General features: G+C 39.0%; 3 protein-coding genes across 3 annotated transcripts in view; 2 read left to right on the top strand and 1 right to left on the bottom strand.

The window, feature by feature from the left end:
- The window catches only part of LOC134815967 (uncharacterized), an 81,366-nt gene extending 65,215 nt beyond the window's left edge, over nt 1–16,151 (bottom strand). Inside the window, exon 1 of the mRNA XM_063824605.1 lies at nt 16,140–16,151. The gene's annotated coding sequence lies outside the window, so the exon portion shown is untranslated. The remainder of the gene's footprint in view (nt 1–16,139) is intronic.
- Nucleotides 1–20,705, top strand: part of LOC134814709 (3-oxo-5-alpha-steroid 4-dehydrogenase 1-like) — a 78,464-nt gene extending 57,759 nt beyond the window's left edge. The window contains exons 2-7 of the mRNA XM_063822891.1: nt 14,922–14,993; nt 15,183–15,304; nt 19,579–19,689; nt 19,804–19,918; nt 20,257–20,349; nt 20,517–20,705. Of these exons, the coding sequence (XP_063678961.1) occupies nt 14,925–14,993; nt 15,183–15,304; nt 19,579–19,689; nt 19,804–19,918; nt 20,257–20,349; nt 20,517–20,705 (699 nt within the window). The 5' untranslated portion in view covers nt 14,922–14,924. The remainder of the gene's footprint in view (nt 1–14,921; nt 14,994–15,182; nt 15,305–19,578; nt 19,690–19,803; nt 19,919–20,256; nt 20,350–20,516) is intronic.
- On the top strand, nt 12,406–14,086 carry LOC134815676 (cytosolic Fe-S cluster assembly factor NUBP2 homolog). Its single transcript, XM_063824237.1, has 5 exons — nt 12,406–12,485; nt 12,726–12,856; nt 13,004–13,214; nt 13,350–13,423; nt 13,625–14,086. Exons 1-5 carry the CDS (start codon nt 12,410–12,412, stop codon nt 13,961–13,963), a joined length of 831 nt encoding a protein of 276 aa, XP_063680307.1. The 5' UTR covers nt 12,406–12,409; the 3' UTR covers nt 13,964–14,086.
- Nucleotides 20,706–22,366: the final 1,661 nt, after the last annotated feature.

Genomic DNA, 22,366 nt, shown 5'->3' with positions numbered 1-22,366 from the left:
ATCCACGATTTGACGGATGTACTCGTCTAAATTTCGTCGAAGTATGAAGTAGCGCGCGCTGCTTTCTTCTCGAAATGGCACGAGCTACGAAGTAGCGCGCGCCTTGACATACGTTGCATGCCACTTTTCGCGCGAAGCGCGCGCCGCCGAAGGCGGAAAAAGGGGCATACCATGAAGGGAATCGGACTTTTTAGAGGGACGCATATTCTGCGTCCTTATTATCCTATTTGACCAAATATGGCCGGGGTAGTTGACTGAGATGGCGCGCGCGCGCCACCAAAACATTTAAATGCATTGTTTTTAACCAAGTTGCAATATTTGTGAGTTTACTTGGTATCTTTGTAGTATTTTTATTTTCTAAACGACTTTATTAAGTCATTGGAACCTTCATGCAAACAAAAATTGAAATGTTTCAATATTTTTGTAAACTGAAAACTTGTAATTTTGTTCCAAACTGCTTAATTTTTGTAACACTAAGCCGCGCACTTTAGATGCAATAATTAGATTTACTCCGCAGACGTTGCCTGTTTCCTTGGTGACTACTGTCTCATCTTTTGAGAATTCGGGTTAGATTGTTGTTACGAAAACTCTAATTTTTTATTTTCCGTCGCCTGGTTTGCTTTTGCCTGTTGCATCGTTTTTTGTTCTTTCTCTTTTACCTATTTCTGATGGACGAGTGACGACACTTACATTTCCAAGAGAAACTAGTGCTTAATGTTTACTTGTTTAATCCTGTTTAATCCTGCCGTCTGACATTATAGGAACGCAAACAGCACCTAAGCATGCCGTATTTTAATTTGTGAAAATACCTCACTAACTTCATGACACATATTTCTCCGAGTCTGCTTCTTTATTAAGCTTTAACTGTAAAAAATATTGACCTCTAATTTGGGCAATAGCCGGACACTATCCAAGAAAGTATGAGACAGTTTCCTCGCCGCACATAGGACAAGCACCAGTGTTTGATTTGCAAGTGGTGTGAAGGTGTTTGTTTAAGCTGCAGTGACCCGTGATGAGGTGAACTGCAGTTCTGTAATCTTGTCTGTTGTTGCGGAGTGTAGTTTTTGATGATGTTGGCGTGCTTGTGGCCGAGTGTCAGTTTAATGTGTCTGGGACCGTCAGTTAACCAAGTTTCCTGATTCAGTCTGTTGACTTTGTTGTCGATTTGACGTTTGATGTAGGATTGTTGAATTGGATACTTCAAAGTGGATTCACTGATTGTACCAAGCTTGGCCAGCTCATCTGCTTTTTCGTTCCCCCACAATCCGATGTGTCATGTACATCCAGGGGCAGGGTTTGAATGCCAGTAGTCCAACTGCAACTGACAGTGAAGCGGATGTGTGGAGAGGTGAGTGGTGTCGGTGCATCAGGTACAACCTTAGTTCCGACTTCTGTCGGCCATCTTGGAATCAGTTCATAATTTTTCGTTTTGCTTTTGTTGTTGCGTTAGTAATTGATCGCTTACTTTATACTCTGTCGTATTGGTAATACTTATTTAGTATACACCTTGGCCTATATATAGGGACCGAAGGTAAAAACTGTACAAAATCCGGAATGTATTGAGCATTCCCTGCCATTTCTTCTTGAGTCCTATTAAAACTTGTATAGCTTTTCTGTCCTCTGCGATTAGCCGAGAGATTTAACATAACTTCACTTTTTAATTAGCATGAACCTGATCCCTACATTCGCAAAAGTCTCAGTTTCTAATGAGTTGTTCAGTGTCATATTGAGTATTGGGGAGAATATCGTGCACAAGCTACTTGCGTATCAATCACATGGTACCACTGACCAGCCGTTAAACAATTAGCAAACAAGTTCGGCGAATTTACTCTACCTCTCAGGATTTGCCTGACATGTCCCATTATCCTTTGAAGTTGAGTAATTAATTGAATAATTAGGTCGTTGACCATAGCCTGCATTGATTAGGACAGTTTTGTGAAACCGTGCTGTAGAGGTTTAAATGTGCTGATTGATTTCAATAGTTTACTTACTTGTACTTGAAGAGGTCTCATCCGATCCTAGTCGTTGGAGTGGCCTGCACCACATAGTAACTCCTTTCTCCGGTGTATTAGACGATTGGGCGACATCTGTCCGACAGCGACATCTGTCCGAATCAGAAAATACGTTAGACCTCTCCAGTGAATCCTGTTTGTTGCTTGTTGTTCTGCATCTTCTATCGTGATGTTATCGACACCTGTGAAGATTGCTGCATCCTCCCGGACACATGACAACCAGTTTTTCCGAGGTCTACCTCTTGACCTTTTACCATTCTTTGGGATCCAGTGCAGAAGATAGTTGGGTATTCTTTCTTCTGGCAACCTCACCACATGGCCAAAGCATCGGAGCCTAGGTGCTCGTACGAAAGTATCAACAGGGGCGATGTTAGCCCGCGACTGTACCATATACTGCTAAGCTGATAGAATGCCCCAGAGGCCTTTTGAATTCGAGCTGATAGTTCTTTGTCAATTGTTCCATTCGCAATGATGATTGCACCCAAGTAAGTGAAACTGCTGACCTGCTGTATTGGGAGACCTTCCAGACTGATGTCCATAGTGTCGTCTTTAGAATACGGCCTCTGCGATGCACTTTTACTGACAGCCATGCTCTGTGTTTTTCCAGCATTAATCTTCAGACCCGCATAGGCACTGTATTTACAGAGAAGCTCAGTGGTTTCCTGCAGCCCCTCCTTTAAGTCGTCTTACATGGCCATGTCACCAGCGTAATCAGTGTCCAAGAGATGTTTCTCTTCTACCCTGGGGGCTGGCAGCTGTAATAAAACCGTCGATTCGATTTCATTTAAATTAACTGTGCTTTGCTGCAGCCTGCAGGTGCATGTCACATGCCTTAGGCCAGGCTAGGATGTCTCAATCCGAGAGGAATGTTTCCGGTGTTTGGACATTCTTTTGTGGGTCCACTTCTCTCCTTGCTATAAGCCTTACAATAATTCCATACCTTGTTGGCTATTTTCCAGCTGTCTACCTGTATTGGCAGGTTGCCAGCTCAAGTGGTCACAAACGGCACTTGCCAGCCAAAAGCAATGGCGTGAACCCACTTAGAGGTCATGACGATAATTAAAGCATCCCACTTATATGATTTGTGACACCAGAAGTGAACAAGCTTTGGCTGAATAACATTGCGGGTATCTGTAATAGATTGTGAAGTAATGAAATAACGGTCTATGATGCGATAATTAAAGTACCGGAAACGGTGCAATAATGGAGTAATGGATAAACGGAAAACCCTGATTGGTTGATCTCGTTTGTCCAGCTCATGCTCATTTAAGATAATCGTTTCCTGGAGCCCAGCCCGTTCGACCCCCAAATCAGGGAACTCGAAACTCATCTCGCGGATCACACGTGTCGGCCCAATGACCAACACGAGTGATACCCTTTTTAAACCCTGGGCACACCTATAATTCCCCACTTCTTGACTTCCTGAACGCCTCCCAAAGACCTACCACCGTTCCTAATTGTTAATACATTGATACATTAATACATTGATACATTGATACATTGATACATAGCTACAACCAACCCGATTTCAAGTCGTATTATTTGGTCAACTCACTCTAACTAAAACACAACGCAACCTACAAGTTCCATTGTGGGAACAGACAGATAGTCTGTTGGAACTAGAAAGTCCTGAAACTAATCAACCTATCTCAAACCTAGACGATCAACCACCTCTCTCTTCATAACCCACACTTTACTGTGCCAGATCCTGGAGGAAGTCCACAGACTTGGTCCACAGACCAAAAGCAGCTGATAGATATCACTCCCCTCTATCAGAAACAACTATAAAGTCGATTTCGAGAGAATTTTGATGAAGACCCCCCCCCCCCCCCCCCCCGGCCCCCTTAATACTTTTGTTTTTAGAAAATAACTTTGAGCTATGTTGATAATGATTTAGCAACCTTCAGCCACAATATTTTTATAACGACTAATGAGCTAATGTGCAGTTTGATCTGTCACTCAATCTCTGACATCTTCTGTCACTGGTAATGTGATTTTTCACTGATGTTATATTAGTATTGCAATCGTAACTTATATCATATTCTATTAACTTATGTTAAACTTAATATCATAACTTAAAATAATTATTGTTCCGGACTGTAGTGATATTGCGGGGTGTAACAAGTTTACAGTTATAACCTCACTTTATTAATAATTGTTTGGTGTAATAATTGTTTTTGTTAAACTTATGATTGTTTGGTGTATTTCTCTAACTAACATCTTGGTCAGGCATGTACGGAGACCTCCCTGCTAGCTCCAGCTCCTACAAGGACCTAATCCTTCTGATAGAGAAACTGATAGAACTCCTCAGTCCTCAAGTCTTACGCTGGTAAAGACCAGTTTGTACGAACTGGAGCTCTTGTTCCACCTCAAGCTCAGGGTGGTAAGGTGGTACACTAGTCCAGACCATGGAACATCAACGTCCTGCTGTTATTCAGAGCACTGATGTGGCTGGAAACCAACCTCTGAAATTATACTTGTTCTTCCTGGTATGTGGTGTTTGCGGGAAGAGTGCCGTTAATAAAAACAAATCTTCTTTTCCTGTAGCCAGTAGCTAATACATCCTAATCTTGAACCCGTCTTTGTTCCTGATCTAAAACTGCACGTGCATTGTGCAGTAATAGTGAGTAAGAGAGAAGTAGTTAATAAACCTCTCCAAAAACGGTCGACAGGTCGTGGCTAAGTAATGAACGAACGAGAGCACATTTTTGTCACGTGACAGCACTACCATAAAATATCCCTTGTTATATATTACCTACTCTGATCACCCTCCCCCCTCAGATATTCTAGAAGAGGAAGGAGAGAAAGGATGAATCACACAAAGGAATGTACAACGTGTCATAAGGAGACCTCATCACCAAAATCTACACCGCCAATAAAGACAGTCAGAGGACCAATTTGATTAACCTTAACAAGAAGAAGGCCGAGCCTAGCTGGTTAAACAGAATACAGATATTGCTCCGCAGCTCGTTTCCTGGACCTTACTTCATAAAAGTATCCCCATCCGAACCTACATCAGAACCTCAACCTACAGCAGAACCCAAAATATAACGAGCTTATAGGGTGTGATAAGCGGCTTACAGTAAAGAAGGTGAGAGGAATTGTGCAGCGATCTAAAGAGAATGAGTTAGAAGACATTCGGAATCTGAAAGTGAAGTCGCTCTACTTTGACGGGAGAAAGGATAAAGGTATGCCTCTTCTTTTTTTGTTGATTTCATAGATTTTCCTTTTGGCAACTAAACGCTTTCAAAATAAATATGGGATTTCGAGTCGAATTTCCAAGCCGATCGATCAAATGGGATTTTAGGTATAACATTTTGATAACTTATAACTTTTTTGGTTGCTTGGTGTAAAAAGGTAAATGAGGTTAAAGTGTTTATCTAACCAGGTACGTTAGTCTTGGATCAACACAAGATTAGACAGCAGTTGACTGAGGAACACACGACCCTTAAAGCGCAGCCATATGGTCGTTACCTTGGGTTCGCAGCTCCGGAGAATGGAACCAGTAAGTTTTTCAACAACGTTAAAGTCAATTAAATCAAAATAATCTTGATATAGAAATTGCTCTTTAAATTTACTTGAAAAAACTATTTCAAATGTTTGCTCAGTTTTCCATTTTCAGCTACTGCCACCTTGAACGATATGATGCAACATTGTGAGGAGCTTGGGATCGACACCTCGCCACTAAGATCTCGTGGCTGTTACGCCACTAACGTCACAATGGGATTATAGCCTTCTTGGATAAAGAATCTTGGACTTGAATTGCAAAGATTTATTTGCTGCCTTCACAGGATATACCTGCCATTAAAAATTTAAGGGGTTCTGAGTCCTGAACTGTCGAGAGCACGAATCGGTCCTCTCAGCCACGCAAGGTGGATTACAGTGCAGTCGTGGGTCCTACGACTATATTAAAAAATGTAGCCCTAAACTTAGGAAATTAGTTAGTTATATTATCAATATTTACTTACTGCTTGATTTGAATATCAAACGTTAAGGGTGAAGTTGACAGGGAAATTTGTAATTATTATTTTGAACATTCCCATAACATTCTGATTGCCATGTTAGCTGACGATTGTTCTGTTATTAAAAAAGAGGTTATTGAGAAGGTTTCTAAAGTTAAGAGTATCAGATGTTTTGTCTGCTAGTGCTATGTTCTGCTTAGGTTGAATGTTAAGGCCACTAATTATTCCGAGTTGTGTTCTATAAGTAAGCTAGTGTAGTTATGTATATTTGTTTTGGTAAGAACGTGCCAGTAACTGAGCCGCATATTTTAAAGGGACTAGAGTTATCTATGTTTTGTTTTAAAACCAATTACTTCTGAGCTGCCTTGTCAAAATTAAAAGGGCGTAGGTTGCCCCGCCAAAAGCTTCCTTAAATTATTGATGGACGATCTTAAAGATCGTAATTTGGTTATGAATACTTCAGAAGAATTGAATGAAATAAAGGATATTGCCCGCTGTAGACAATGTTGGAGGAACCGTTTGTAGTTTTTGTACATTTTACGGTGTGAAGATGTTTTTACCATGGTGAATTCGGTACACGTACTCAAGTTCGACACGCAATCTAGTTCGTCACTTACTGTAGTTCGACAAACCCTGAGGTTCGACTCTGTCGAACTAAAGTGCTCTATCTTGACTCATCAAGTTCGACACGCACTAAAGTTAGACAAGAGAACTTTGACTGTCGGACTAGAGTTTTGAAATCTCCAATATCAAGCAACTATCCTTTACGAGCTTGAAATCTATTCTAGTTTGTTTGTTTTCCACTTGTCTCATGCTGTTCAATTATGTGTGTATGTAATTTCTATTATCCATATTCATATGATCTATGTAAGTTCAACTCTTACTTCGTTTTATAGATCTAGATTGTAGATTATGCTTGTGAGTTGAGTAGTGAGCTAATTAGTGATTCACTCCCGGCGCGAGAACAAAGCGCCAAGAAAATAAGACTATTTTTCGCGCGAACTTGTAAATTTACTAACGCCGCGCAGAGGTGCTCCTTCCTGGTGTATCCATAATATCTCTGATATTTGTGATACGTAACATGTATCAACGCGCGCCGGGCCAGATCATTAACAATGGTCAATTTAACGGGTGATACTCGTAAAATATCTGTTCCATATATTCATGGACCGTCGACCGGTCGACGAGTCCAGCTCGGCGCGCGTCCGGGTAGGTTGTAAACCTACAATGGTCAATCCACGATCTACAACCTAACCCTAACCTTTAATTTAGGTTCGGTAGTTAAGTATGATTGGAAGGTTCTGACAAATTTTCAGCATGATTAATTTTGTCATACGTTGTATGACCCGCCGCGCACGAGTGCGCGGCTCCCCCTGTATCGTAGAAACTCTACAGGGGTAGTGAAGCGACAGTGGGGGTCACCACGTGATACAAGATTGATGATCTGTGCTAAATCACTCTAATACATAATATAAACACAGGGGAGGCTGAAACCAGGTTTTCGATCAAATGCTGCCATTTGTAGTCAAACGTTGCCAACAGTTGCTCTCGTCCAATGAAATCGATGCATTTTGCAAGTCAGTATGCATAACTGAATTACATATATTCATATGCGGAGCTTGGCTTACACATTACATAATGCAGCGATTTCATTGGACGAGAGCAACTTTTGGCGACGTTTGACTACACATGGCAGCGTTTGATCTAAAACCTGGTTTTAGTAGAGGCTCTTACGGGCAAAAAGACGTGTTTTCTGCTACGAGTTTAGAGACCTAACCGCTAATTGGACACAATAGTATGATGTCTAAGGATCGATAATATGTTAAGAAGTATAAATTTGGCCTTATTAGTCACGTGCTATACCAATGCGCGTTTTAAACTTTGACAGTCTATTACTCTAAGGCAAATAGAGTAATTATATTCATATTTTGTCAGCAATAAGATCACATTATTTTCTATTTAGTGTGAAAATATGAGCTAGAACGGACATAATCTCGCTGAGTTATAGCTGTTTGAAATTTATGATGAACGCGCGGGTGCCAATTGATAACAACTAAATGCTTTTGCGCGTAGTGCGCGTCGAAAATTTGGCAAAAACGCTTGCGGAGTGAAAATATTCAAACTTCGATAAAGTATATGAAGTGGGTACTTCTCGGAAAGGAAAAATTTAGGCAAACACGATGTGACTATTTTTGGGTTGATTTAATACAACTGCAAAAAATTATTCAAACTTCAAGCAAAAAAGTCAAAATTTTTACCACTTTTTTGGATTTTTACCTCAGAACAAATAGAGGGATTTGTTTTATTTTTATACAATCTTGTGCGGCTGTCTTTTAGCTATCTTTATGCAAGTTTTGCCGACATGCCAACAAAATTAACTTGCTCAAAATATCAAAAAACATGGTTTTTTGGCCTATTTTTGGCCCAAAAATCGGTTTTTTGCGATTTTACCCCAGAACAATCAGTCCAATCATCTTGAAACCACTTTCAATCGATTCTACGGTCAAAAATACGTCTAGTAAGGTGTATCTGGGGTCCCTAACGTATCGAGCAGACAATGCCCGTAAGAGCCTCTACTATTTCAGCTCCCCCTGTGTATACAGTCGATCTTCGAGATTGTTCTAAAAGCGCCCCCGACAGTTGAAACCAACTTCAATCGATGTATTTTCGGACGCTGATTCCGAATCACCCGGCCCCCCATGACATGGGGTTAAAATGCTCCCCTGATCGAGATATTCAATAATGGCGAAAATTCTGTCTCGATCACGTAATATGACCATAATATCAAATATAGTAAAAGAAAGTTAGTTTAATTTCTTGTGAGGGTTAGGGTTTCAGCATATGCTTTTGTTAAGGATTGGGTTAGGCATCAGGGTCAGGGTTGAGATCAGATTTGAGGGTTAGGGTTTCGAATAGTTGTTCAGGACCAGCTAGAGAACGAGTTGAAAAAGTACGTGACAGTCGAGTGTAGAGTGATTAATCATATGCATAATCCCGAAATTACATCGATCGAAATTGGTTTCAACTGTCGTGTGTCGGGGCCCTTTTATTTATGGTTTAGATCAATCTCGAAGATCGACTGTAGAGCATTAAGTGATTTAGCACGCTCGAAGGTTGACCATTGTTAATGATATGGCCCGGCGCGCGCTACTTCGTAGCTCGTGCCGTCTGGCCATAACATTTAGAGAAGAGAGCGGCGCGCGCTACTTCGAAGAAATTTAGATGAGTAACATCCGTCAAGACCGTCAACGTCCGACGAGTCCAATCTACAATCTCCCTGGCCCTAATTTTCCTGGGGAGGAAAAGTTATTTTTACAAAGCGACACTATCACTTTATTGTCTATTGTTAATGGACTAGCCCGGCGCGCGCTATTTCGTAGCACGTGCCTCGGAACATTTCGAGAGGGCGGCGCGCGCTATACTTCGAAGAAATTTAGACGAGTAACATCCGTCAATCATATTTGTCATACGTTGTATGACCCGCCGCGCACGAGTTCGCGCCTCCCCCTGTATCGTAGAAACTTTACTAACTCTACACTATAGTGAAACGACCGTGGGGGGTCACGACGTGATACGAAATCATGTTACTAAAAACTGATAGTATTTATTTCTTTTACTTTCAAAGTTAGGCCCGTGCCAGTAAGGTTTCATAAATAAAACGTTACTCTATTCAGCATTCAGAGCCCTTGCGCTTGCACTGGCGCGCTCCCGCCTCCTTACTGGTGAAACAATTGACGGATGTTACTCGCTGCTTTCTTCTCGAAATAGCCCGATGGCAAGTGCTATGAAGTAGCGCGCGCCGGGCCAAACCATTAACAATGGTTAAATGAAACAAGCGCGCCTGCACGCTTGTTTCACACCTTAGTTTTTTATATAAAAAAGAATTTGTTGGATTTATATCATTATGTTGTATGTGCGAAGTTTTTTTAAAAAGCAAAATTTTTTGAGGATCGGGAATTTTACGCTGCGCACTCGTCCTGAGCATCAAATTAAATCAACATCTTAAATACAAATTGAAAAGGCGACTTTATCAGTTATCATTGTGCAGGTAAAGTGTATTAGATTTTATTAATTAATAAAATTGAATTTAATAAATTATTAATGTTGATGCAAAAATATATTTATTTAAATTATTTTTCTATTGAGTGCAATAACAAATAATATTTTGTAGACACTTGTGATGATGTTATGTCATAATCTTAACTTACTTACTTACTTACGCTTAATTATTCGTTTCTTCGTTCTTTTTGTCAGGTTGATTTCTATTTTTACTATCCCTGTACACTCTAAATGGCATATAGATGATATCGGGGCTACAAAATTCTGTGCAAACTCATAATATATCTTATATTACACTGACTAGTATTAACTGGTATCTTCTCAGTTGAGACATGAGAGAGAAGACAATTTTTCATTGGCTTAGCACTTCAGCGACGTTTGGCTAATTTTTACGTTGCGCCATTAACTGTAATCGATGATACTATATCTACTTAACTCATCTACTTCTCATCATACTTAACTATATTATGTGTATATTGTTTATTAAATCTAGTACATTATCTTTAGTATATAATTCACCTAACCATGTACTTTCGCGGCACTGGGCGCGCATGTTTCACAAGTTAAGAAACCGCTGGATCGGCGGGCGCATGCTACTACAAGCGCAAGGGCTCTGGATAGAGCAAGTATATAACAATGTGTGTGTGATGAATGTATATCCTTCACATTCTACACCCCTAACACAGGTATTCTACACCTTATCACTCACTCACCCATTTGCCGACCCAATATCTATTGAAGTGGCGAGGGGTTTCTAGACGAAAAACATATCGATATTATTATACAGGGTGAGAATCCTTGTCAGGTTTTGCTTGTTCTTCCAGGGCTTATGTCTGTCCGCATTGCACTTTGTGGCGAGGCAGCATTAGTGTCAAAAAAGAATCTTATTTCTAACTCCTTATGCGGTATATGAACAGCTCCTCTGGAGAACATATAACTGCAACATGCCGCCGTGGGCCTTTCACGACTTTCAATATTCCTATCCTAGGATAGAGGCCAGCTAATCGGCTTAATAGATAGCACTAAACCGGACAACCGGACCGCGAATTAACAAGAACAAAGCGACATCTCAAACGACGAAGATAAGGCATCAATCGGCGTAGGGCGCCAAGACAATCTTGTAGCAAAAGCTACACTTTTCTCACTAAAACCGGGAACGCGCGCACGCGCAAAATCTTATCAAACCTACTCACGACCACGTGACAGGCAACTCACGCATCCACACGCAATCAAGTCCTCTTTCTCGTACATTCCTGTACTCAGACACCTGTTCACCAAAGCGACTAACATAGCATCATAACAATACACAACCTCCTTGACCTCGCACCATATATTGTGCACCTCTTCCGAACCTCCTCACCACACCAGCGATCTGCCCAGCACCACCTTTGACAAACTAAGGAGCATGCCAATGGGGCGAGATCGGTCTCATTTCATAGTCACACGGGATCCATGGTAGTCAATCTTAATCTCAATAGGTAAAAATATAATATTAATCATAAGCTAAAATGTACTAATCGTTGTATTCTAAATGGGGAAAAGAAGAAACATTGTCAGTCAGTCGAGAAAATTGTCAGTCAGGCTATATGGCAGCTTTGTAGATGTTGTGACAATGCTAGTAGTGGTCCCAGGCTTGCGACTGGAATTGCGGTGTTAAATCGATTTAACGGTATACCAACGATCCACCTCCCACTAAGAAATTCAATCCTTAACTTAACTTTTACTGTTTTAAACTGATATGATGACATTAACTTAACTCATTTTGTTACATACTTCTTCTTAGTGTGGTGAATTGGGGTCCATAAATATAACAATACAAGCTGATAAACCAAAAAGAACAACTGGGGTAGGTGGGTAGCTCTGGTGGGTGCATAAACTTTACTGTCTGCTCTCTCCAAGATCAGCCTGCTTCTCCATTTTACTGTGAAGCATAATTTCTAGTTTTTATAAATACAATGCAAGTGCATGTTTACTAATCTTAATCTACTTAACAACTCAATAGCCCAAGTCACCATACCTGTAGTATATTCCTTGGTAATAGAATAACTTTAAAAGTTTTTCAAATTGTTGCTATAATTGATTTAAATAAAAATTTGTTGTTTTCTTGAATTTGTTGTTTTCTTGAAAAGTCCTCTTTTTGTTATGCATTTGATAAACATATGAGACAGGATACAGAAATTTCCTCCATACCCTGCTGTAAAAGCTGTGTTAAGTACTGCAGAGTTACGTCACTGTCTCTTAGATCAGTGAAATTTTCCAGAATGGATCAGATCTTGATATACACCATGCACATTGCACCTAGAACTGGTGTGTCAAAGGTATAACATTGTATTTCAGTATAGTTATTTTAAATGCATACCTTTCGTAGGCCAGAGAATGAATGATAATAACGAAACAACTGAGGTGTTTTCTGGTACATCCAGTGTAAAACGGATCATTGGTGTGTTTTCAGGTAAATTCACTGGCTTAACTTCAGGATTGAACTCTTCCAATAATATAAGAATACCTAGATGTAACATCCGATAAGGAACATTACTCACAACGTTGAACAGTTTCATTTACCTGAAAAGAGCAGTTTACGAGTTGTATTCACGAAATAATTAGAAATTTTGTTATGGGCCAACAGCATTCCAAAAATATTTTTAAATATCACAATCATGTTGTTAACAATTTGTGCAATTTAACATTCCAGGTAAAGGTGGAGTTGGGAAGAGCACAACTGTTGCGGTAATAGCTTTCAATCTCGCTCAAAGAGGATTCTCTGTTGGAGTCCTTGATGCTGACCTGTGTGGACCAAGTCTCTCTAAGATGATTGGACTGAAGGTTGTTCATATATTATTGCTATCAACTTATATACATTATACAACAATCAGTATAAATATATTATATATTGTACAATGTATTGTTAATTATAATGACCATTCTTTCATAACCGTACATCTTATAATAATCTCATTCTGAACTATTCAGGGAAACATCCACTCCTGTGATCAAGGTTGGGTTCCTTTAACTCAATCAGTTGGGGCTGGGAGAATATCGGCAGTATCCTTGTCTTATCTGGTTGAAAACCAGGATCAGGCGGTGATTTGGCGCGGTCCCAAGAAGACTGCTATGATAAAGCAATTTTTAGAGGATGTTTGCTGGGGATCACTTGACTTCTTGATTATTGACACACCGCCAGGTAATGTGAGGCAACATCTCTCTAACTACAGGAAATACAGTACACAACTCTTCTTTAGTTCTAAATTGTTTCACATTTAATTGTCCAATTTTATAAGAATTCCTTACAGGACACTGATTTGACGTGTTTTATCAGGTACATCAGATGAGCACATGGCTGTAATGGAATGTGTCCCTAACTGTTCCGTCATCCTCACTACCTCACCTCAGGTAACTAACATTGACGTCTGTATTATAAACCGCACAGAACCGTTGATGAGATTATATTACCACTATAAAAAGCTTTTCTTTTAACTTGTGGTTTTGAAGGACTCAAGTTTATTATTAACTTGCATCCGATCCTAATCACCCGAAGTCTGTGGGTACCTTTAAAACAGTTGAAGTTTGCAATAATAACACTACCCTACCCAGGCATTAGCCGCAGCAGATGTGTTGAGACAAGTGAGCTTCTGCAAGACGACCGGAGCTAATATACTAGGAATCATTGAGACACTGAGTGGGTTTGTGTGCCCGAACTGTTCAGACTGCAGTCTGTTATTTAACCAGGGTGGAGGTCAGAGACTGGCTGAACACTGCAAGTTAAAGTTCCTTGGCTCAGTGCCAATAGACCCTAACTTGTCAATATATTTGGATAGTGGGACTTTGTTGGAGAATAAGGACACTTGTGTTTCTTATCAGAGTTATAGTGAGATCGTTGATAAGGTATTAGATACTTTGGAAGTTAATTCAAGTATTAGGAATGCTGGATGAGAGTTACATATTACAGGATTATAATTTTCCATTTGAGATTATTCAATTCTATACAAGAAACTGTATTTGATAACCGGATATTATAGTCGGTAAGAACAGGAAACTAAAAGTGTGCTCATTTAATTTGTGAGTTTTATTTCCTGTCGCTGTCCCCTCGTGTAATAAGATAGTTTATAGAATTCCTGGACCAACAAGTTATCCTACCATAACTTACATACTTTAATGAGGTTTAGCAAAAAGTGTCAGGTACATTTTAAAGTGGATTGGATGATCTGTACGGGTTTATCTTGATACCGCATAGTTGCCGTTCCATGATATGTATTTAAATGAGGTTAGTGTCTGTTATTGTGTTTAAATGGAGCAAGATAATACAGCGCGAGCGGTGTGATTTAGTTTCAGTTTATTTATTTATTTCGAGCCCCTTGAAATTTATTGCTAAATGTCTCAATACTATCTTTGTTGCAATCATGTTTGATAGTTCGAACACCATTTCGGTCCTTGTTGCCTCAGCCTTTCTATGAGCTGCAAATGTAAAAGTTTGTGGGTTGCACCACGCTCAAAATTCATGAGTACTATTCAAAATTGTTTATTTCTACCTCTACTGTGAGTCACAGTAGAGGTCTGTGACATACTCGAGTGTAACGAGTTACGCACCTTACCGTCACAATGGTTCAACTGTTACATTCAGGGGGGTCCAACCGTTACATTCACCGTTACATTCACCGACTATGGATACTCAGTATTCAGTATTCACAATTATTATATATTACCGATTTAGTAGCAATAGTTACTGAACTTTTCACGGCTTCGTGCTCACTATTAGGCCTCTTTAAAAACACAACATTTCGCTTTGAAATTTATCACCGGCTCTAACACATCTCCTAAAGTTGTTTATTTCACAATTCTAAAGTTTAGAAACAGATATTTTATTTATAGCTTTACCCTAAATTATTCTAGCAAGATGGGTGATCGTCCTTTTATTGTCGGATTTTCCTTCGGAATTCTCCCTGTCATCCTCGCTTACTTCAAGGTTCGATGAATTATGTATTTTTATTTTTAGGGTAATACCGTTACTTTCACCTGTTCCAATTTCACAGCATCAAAAACTCTTGATTAATCTAGCCATTTAGGCTAAGTTTTGGAACATTCTCGAATGTTTAACAAGTATTTAAAATAATTATTCTCTATTATTTCCTCAGAAACATGAACAATATTTCAGGGTTGGCTGTGGTTTCCTGCCGAACTGACATGGGAGAATCAAGGTTTTCTGATACTGTGTGCTATTGTCACTTTTAGTAACTATCTGAACGAGTATCTCCAGTGGTACCCTCTCCAGTACAGGTAGATATAGGAGTTCTAAATAGGACCTCTAAATAGGACCTCTAAATAGGACCTCTAAATAGGACCTCTAAATAGGACCTCTAAATAGGACCTCTAAATAGGACCTCTAAATAGGACCTCTAAATAAGACCTCTAAATAGGACCTCTTAATAGGACCTCTAAATAGGTTATAGGACCTCTAAATAGGACCTCTAAATAGGACCTCTTAATTGGATCTGTAAATAGGACCTCTAAATAGGATCTCTAAATAGGACCTCTAAATAGGACCTCTAAATAGAACCTCTAAATAAATCCTCTAAGACTAAATACGTGTTTTTAGGATCTTGTTTAAGTGATCATAATAATGATCTCCAGTACAGGCAGGACCTATAAATAAATGGGTGTAGAATGTAGATAATGGGTGTAGATCTATTTGTATCGCTATTGAAATATATTTTAAGTTTAGATTTTTAATTAATTTACTGTATCATGTCATTTAGTTAGGGCAAGAATTGCTGTTTATGGGTCAATCTGTGAACAAATTCGTAACAAAGGTTTGTCTACAGGAATGTGTTGTCCATAGTCCCAGGAACCACCAAAAAAAACCGTCCAGCTGAAACTTTTGGGCAAAAATTTTTATAGTCATTTTTCTCCAGGAACCCATACGCCCCACCCCTAATATTGGTTATTCGGCTCCCGAAGGTCTTGACATCTCCATAGGGGGTGCAAAATGACCGCAATGGCCACATTATGGCAGGCGAATGATAGTTTCAGAACGATTGGGGCTTTATTTTTCGAAATAAATGGAATTTTTCGAAATTTTTCGAAATTTTATTGAAATTTCGAAAAAAAATACACCAAATTATTTTTAACGCTTATTTCAAATCTATTTAAAAACTCATCTACAAATAACAAATACAGTTAATCTAAAATGTGTATTCTCAGTAAATACCATGACAATTATTAATACACAGTTAATATTAATCAAAATTCGCTTGTTCTTCAGGTTCATCATGTCTAATGTTTGTGCAGTTCATACCATGGCATCGTCCACAAGCTGGCAAACAATTGAAGCCATATTTCCTACATGAACATCTGAAAGTCAAACAGGCCTGTTCCACATCGACAGAACAGTTACAACATATAAGGTTCAAAATAGACTCTGGAGCAATTACAGCTTTTGTTGCAACTGGTTCGTAAGTGCCACCAGGAGCCAATTTCCAGCCGTAGTCAAGGGGATTCAGACTGTCAGCGTTAAGCATGACCAGTTATGGTACTGTAAGTAAGCTCTAAGGATGTGTTTCGTTGCTGAAGCTATTGTTGGAGGTAGCCTATTCGGATTGAGACTCTTTTTTGCTACCATCCTATTGTATGCTAGGAATCTCAAAGCAGAAAGAGTCTTTTTCTTGTCACCATAAATGTACTGCAAGAAACAGAGGCCTGCCTCAATAATCTTTTCTTTTGACTCTCTCACCGAAAGTTATGTTGCCAACTGACCTTGCTCATCAAAGGTGAGAGCTTTCTTTAGCACTTTAACCTTGCTAAAACCAAACAGTCCACTGACGCTATCACAACCCGAAATACTATGAATTAGAAGAAGTATCTCCTTTTCTTTATGATCTAGATGACTTGATATTTCTTTGATTGAATATGTACCCTTCTCCGTTGTTAGATAAATATCATTGTGATGGTCACTGTTGAAATGATGTACTAATAGACTTGAACTATATCGGTATCCTCTGCGTTCAATTCAATATCGCCAAGGAATGACATTTCCAATGTTTTCTTTGCAATTAAAGTATCAGCATCGGTACAAGCTCTGATCACTTCAATACCATTTACAGTAAAAATGCTTGAGATAGGGTCGATCAGTTCTTTTTTGTTATTGTTGTTGCTCAGAAATGTTGTTTTTGTGACAGTACAAAAGGTGGATTTCTTTACAGCAATATTAGCACAGAACGCTTTTACTCTCCTCTTGTGCTCGTGATCTTTAGTAGAAGGCTCATATCCATCAAAAATCACAGTAACTTCCCGATTTTTAGGGATAAGCTTCAAGTACTCCATTGCTACCTCACCATAATTGTCACACCCTTAAAATGAGCTTAGTTGGTGAATTAGCCAACCTCCATCAATGACTAGTGGGATCGTGAAGCTGCAAGATTTAAGTGTAGATTGGTTTATACCAAGAGCAGCCTTATTAGATTTCCTCATCAATCATCATCTGATATTGATCAAATAAGCTCATCGGCACCACAGTTAACTCGTATGTTAGGCATTCCTCTATTGAAGTCTCTCTATCAGCAACCAAGACTAGACGGTTAAAACACTTCAACGGATCGACTGCAACGCTTTTATTATTCACTTTAACCTGCTTTCTTAGTTGTGTCAAGTTCTTTGCTTTACCTTTGATACTTATCTTATCGATGAATGTCAACCCATCTAGCTCACGTTGAAGGACAGCCCCAACGGCCAAACATTCCTCGGGATTCACCTCATCGTTCCCAGGCTGTGATATAAGACCAGTTGAAAAAGATATTAACTTAGTCTTATCTTCGGATTCTGTAAAGTCGACAGTGACTTTAAACCAAGTTAATAATTTTCCAAATACATCACAGTTTTTCTTGATTGATGACTTGGTAAGATCTGAGTGGATGGCAGCTTTAGTTGGTACTCCTCGCTTCGATGAATTAGCTAATGAATCTCCAAAAGACTGATTTATTAAAGCCATCTGATTCAGGGTGGCCAACCATAACTTGTGAGCGGACTCACGATTACGCATCCTTCCACTTGTTAATCCACCACTAGATTTAGCTGCCCTCATAAGACTCTGCCCTATGGAGAGGTCAGTCCACACCCCGGCCCACTCGTGGTCGTTGTAACAAACCGTGTGAAGCCCAGTTACTTTAAAGGTCTTTAAAAGCGCCCCATACTTGACTTTATAAATAGCATCCTGCTCCAAATACAGTCTTAAAGCTTTTGCATACTGCCCCCTCCCAGCTGCTGCGAAGTAGGGCAGCATCAAAGCTACTGCTGATAAATGCATATTGTAGTCGTGCAACCTCTCTGCTCTTATGAAGTCCTTTACTAGTGTTATCATGTTGTGGTAAGTAACCCATAGAGCTGCTGTTCTACTGTTGGAAAACAGGTTCTTTAGAAGCAGAGTTATCTTCTCTGATAGATCCTGAATAGATTTAGTCTTAAAGTTAACACCTAGATTTTCGTTCACACTTTTGTTGATGTAACCTTCCAAGTCTACTAGTTCATCGTCGTAAACTTCTTCCTCTATAATGAAACAACAAAGAGCGGCGTCGATCAGAAAGTGGGCTCTCAACGCTTTATAGTAAGATCCTCCATCCGATATATGCGTGACGTCTCCAGGATACACGAGTTTGATGAGCTCCTCTAAACCCGAGTCTGCCATTATATAGCCTATGCAGCCAAGAAAACTCGTGAGAGTGTGGAAGCCCCCAACCCTGACCACAATAGGCATCCCAGTTTCCATTACTATTCGGGTGGCCTTAATCCACAATGGCAAATCGAATGTGATTATCATCGGCTCACTGTTATAGGATAACTTAAGACATTCAACCAGAGTAGTATGTACCGTCGAATAGCTGTCTGGGGGTTGGTCAATAATCTGTTGTTTGTTAGTTAACCTTGATATTTGTTAATTGAAGTTATTTCCCGAGTAAGATTTGAAATAAGCGTTAAAAATAATTTGGTGTATTTTTTTCGAAATTTCAATAAAATTTCGAAAAATTTCGAAAAATTCCATTTATTTCGAAAAATAAAGCCCCAATCGTTCTGAAACTATCATTCGCCTGCCATAATGTGGCCATTGCGGTCATTTTGCATCCCCTATGGAGATCTCAAGACCTTCGGGAGCCGAATAACCAATATTAGGGGTGGGGCGTATGGGTTCCTGGAGAAAAATGACTATAAAAATTTTTGCCCAAAAGTTTCAGCTGGACGGTTTTTTTTGGTGGTTCCTGGGACTATGGACAACACATTCCTGTAGACAAACCTTTGTTACGAATTTGTTCACAGAAAAATCAACTCTTGCCCTAACTAATTGTTAGTTCTGGTATATCAGTGCTTTCTTTCAATTCAATAATAAATGTTCCAACATTTATAACAACCACAATGCACAGTAACCACAGTAACCACAGTAACCACAGTAACCACAGTAACCACAGTAACCACAGCACATTAACCATGTAGTAACCACAGTAACCACACTCCACAGTAACCACAGCACATTAACCACAGTAACCACAGTAACACTAATGTTTCAGTAAGTTCGCTCCAGAAGGGGGGTGTCCCGCTAGAGTGGGCTGGTTCATCATGTACTCCACTCCCGCTGTAGCTTACGTTATTGTCTGGAACTACCTGGGAGCTCCCTCCAGGTCAGATTTACAGTGCTTTGGGAAATTTGACAGGATTAGTTTTTTAAGGAATATCGATAAAGCGTTATTTGTTCAGAGTAAGAAGTTTTCCAAATAACCAAGCTGTCCCCCCAGTTCGTACGATCTGCTGATGTTGGGTTTATACTGTACTCACTTCACTAAACGGTGTCTGGAGGTGCTATTTGTACACAAGTACAGTAAGGACTGCCTATTTCTAACTGTTATCGAGGTACGCTTCTCATCGCCTGTTTCTCACTTGTTTATCACTTGTTTCTCACTTGTTTCTCACTTGTTTCTCACTTGTTTCTCACTTGTTTTTCACTTGTTTCTCACTTGTTTCTCACTTATTTCTCACTTTTTCTCACTTTTTCTAACTTGTTTCTCAGTTGCGTTATAAACATTTCGTCCAGTCCCAGCATAAAACATTGAATTAACTGAACATTATCATGCTCCTGTTATTTGATACCTTACACTTAGTTTTTAGACGATACACACTGTGTTTAACCCTGCCTTTAACACTGCCAGACTGTGTAATAATACAGTACACACTACACGTGTTTGTTTCAGATAGCCTCTTTCTACTCGCTTGGAGCTGTGGTTACCGCATACTCTCTCCACAGACTCTCTGGACCTGACAGAAACTCTTTCCTTGACGATGAGGTTTGCTATAGTGGACACACTTCGAAAATATTTCAAGCCTATTAATATCGGATATAATTAAAAAAGAAGAAAATAAAAGGAAGATTGGATCTGATAGGTTGAGCAGATTGAAGCCTAAACCAGGTTTTGCAATGTACTTGTATCTAACTAAACCCACTCCCCTGCAGCTACGAGTTAAAGTAGGACTCTGTATCTGGGTAACAGGGCAGCTGATTAACCTGGTCCACCACTACATTCTCTCTACTCTCCGGTCCCCTGGGTCCTACAAGTACATTGTCCCTACTGGGGGGCTGTTCGGACTCATTGTCTGTCCTCAGTACTGCGGGTCAGTTAGAGTGTGTTTACCGAGTTGTTAATTAGAGTGTGTTTACAGTTAAATGTCTGATTAGCCCACGTCACTGCACACGTTGACTGTGCAGTGCCAATTGGGTGCTATGTAACTTGTGTAAGGTTGTGTACGCTAGGTGCGTGTAAGGGACATCTAATTTACTATTAAACACAGCTGGCCGGCAGAGAATTGAAAATATAAGGATTTTTTATGGATGAAAATCGAAGCGGAAAACCTTGTAACAGGGTTACAAAGTTTTTTAATAAGATAGGGCTATGTTTACGAGTACGCGAACAAGATTAAACTGGTTATATTATCATACTTAAGGGCAAATTGCTTTTAACCATTAGGGGACGATCGAGTTTAAAGTTTGCCGATTTTGATTGCCGTTAACACATAGGTCACTGTACAGCAAAAATAAGATATCAAAAGCTATTTGTATCTCGTTTACTTTAAAAGATACAGCTATGGTCGCATACGACCCACTCGTTCCGGGTCGCAAACGGCGGACCATCTCGGTTTTTCGGCTTTAACTTCTCGAAAAAATAGGAGTTAGTGATAAAATAAAAACTTTAGCATAAGTTAAAGAACATTTGATCAATACTGTGTGACTCTAACGTTTTAAAAATACAGATGTTGGGTCATTAAAGACCCACTCGGCTCCTTGCTTATTACTAATATGATACATGTAACTTCTTGAATTCAGCCTAAAGCGTGAACATCATCAGTTCAAAAGCGCTCTCAGCAAGTGATAATTCATCATAAACTGCGAAAAATTCGGTTAAATGGTCATTAGCGGACCCACTAGGACCAACAAAATCGATTAATTAAATATTAATGTTGTCAAACTTTTACAATTAGTAGTAATAGTATAAAAACATGTTATCATCTTGGTCATTACTCCTGTACGTTGATTTAATTCTATAATCGATCAAAATGGGTCACTAACGGCGACCACTCGGAAGTTTGTGAAAAAAAAAAAAAAAAAAAAAAAAAAAAAAATAAAAAAAAAAAAAAAAAACTAAAAAAAAAAAATAAAAAAATAAAAAATTAAAAATAAAAAAAAAAAAAAAAAAAATAAAAAAAAAAAAAAAAAAAAAAAAAAAAAAAAAAAAAAAAAAAAAAAAAAAAAAAAAAAAAAAAAAAAAAAAAAAAAAAAAAAAAAAAAAAAAAAAAAAAAAAAAAAATATATAAAAAAAATAAAAAAAAAAAAAAAAAAAAAAAAAAAAAAAAAGAAAAAAAAAAAAAAAAAAAAATAAAAAAAAAAAAAAAAAAAAAAAAAAACCACGACATTAATTATCAGTTCATGCTTGCTGTTCCACATCAAGAAAGAGTCAAAGACACTCGTAGGTCTTAATTTCCACGCACACCTCGGAGTGGCTGACTACTTAGCCCTTCCCAGAGAGATTGGAGGTTCACGGTATCTGCATATCAGTCACCAATATTGACGAGAATTAATGGGCAGTATTGGATTGATAGGTAGGTGTGTTTATTCAGCTGTTAGTACAGACCGTAATGTCGTGAGGGACAGCAAACATTATGCTATTTTTCCGATTCTAGCTTGTCCACGCTCAGAACTATACAACTGTGGATTCAGTTTCCAGATGGTGCATTACTCTTTCGCAGTCTCCCTTTTCTTTACTTCTTAGGGAGGCCGTTCATATATAGTAAATCATTATTGGACAAATT

The sequence above is a fragment of the Bolinopsis microptera genome, chromosome 5, assembly GCF_026151205.1.
Source record: "Bolinopsis microptera isolate Bmic1 chromosome 5, MBARI_Bmic_1.0, whole genome shotgun sequence".
NCBI classification, from domain to species: Eukaryota; Metazoa; Ctenophora; class Tentaculata; order Lobata; family Bolinopsidae; genus Bolinopsis; species Bolinopsis microptera.
The sequence above is the reverse complement of the archived record's forward strand: the minus strand, read 5'-3'. Positions and strand labels throughout refer to the sequence as shown.

Coding starts and splice junctions, on each gene's coding strand:
- LOC134815676 (XM_063824237.1), top strand. CDS start 12,410: ATGAATGATAATAACGAAACAACTGAGGTGTTTTCTGGTACATCCAGT. Junction 12,486..12,725: donor GATCATTGGTGTGTTTTCAG/GTAAATTCACTG, acceptor TTAACATTCCAG/GTAAAGGTGGAGTTGGGAAG. Junction 13,424..13,624: donor TCCTCACTACCTCACCTCAG/GTAACTAACATT, acceptor TACCCTACCCAG/GCATTAGCCGCAGCAGATGT.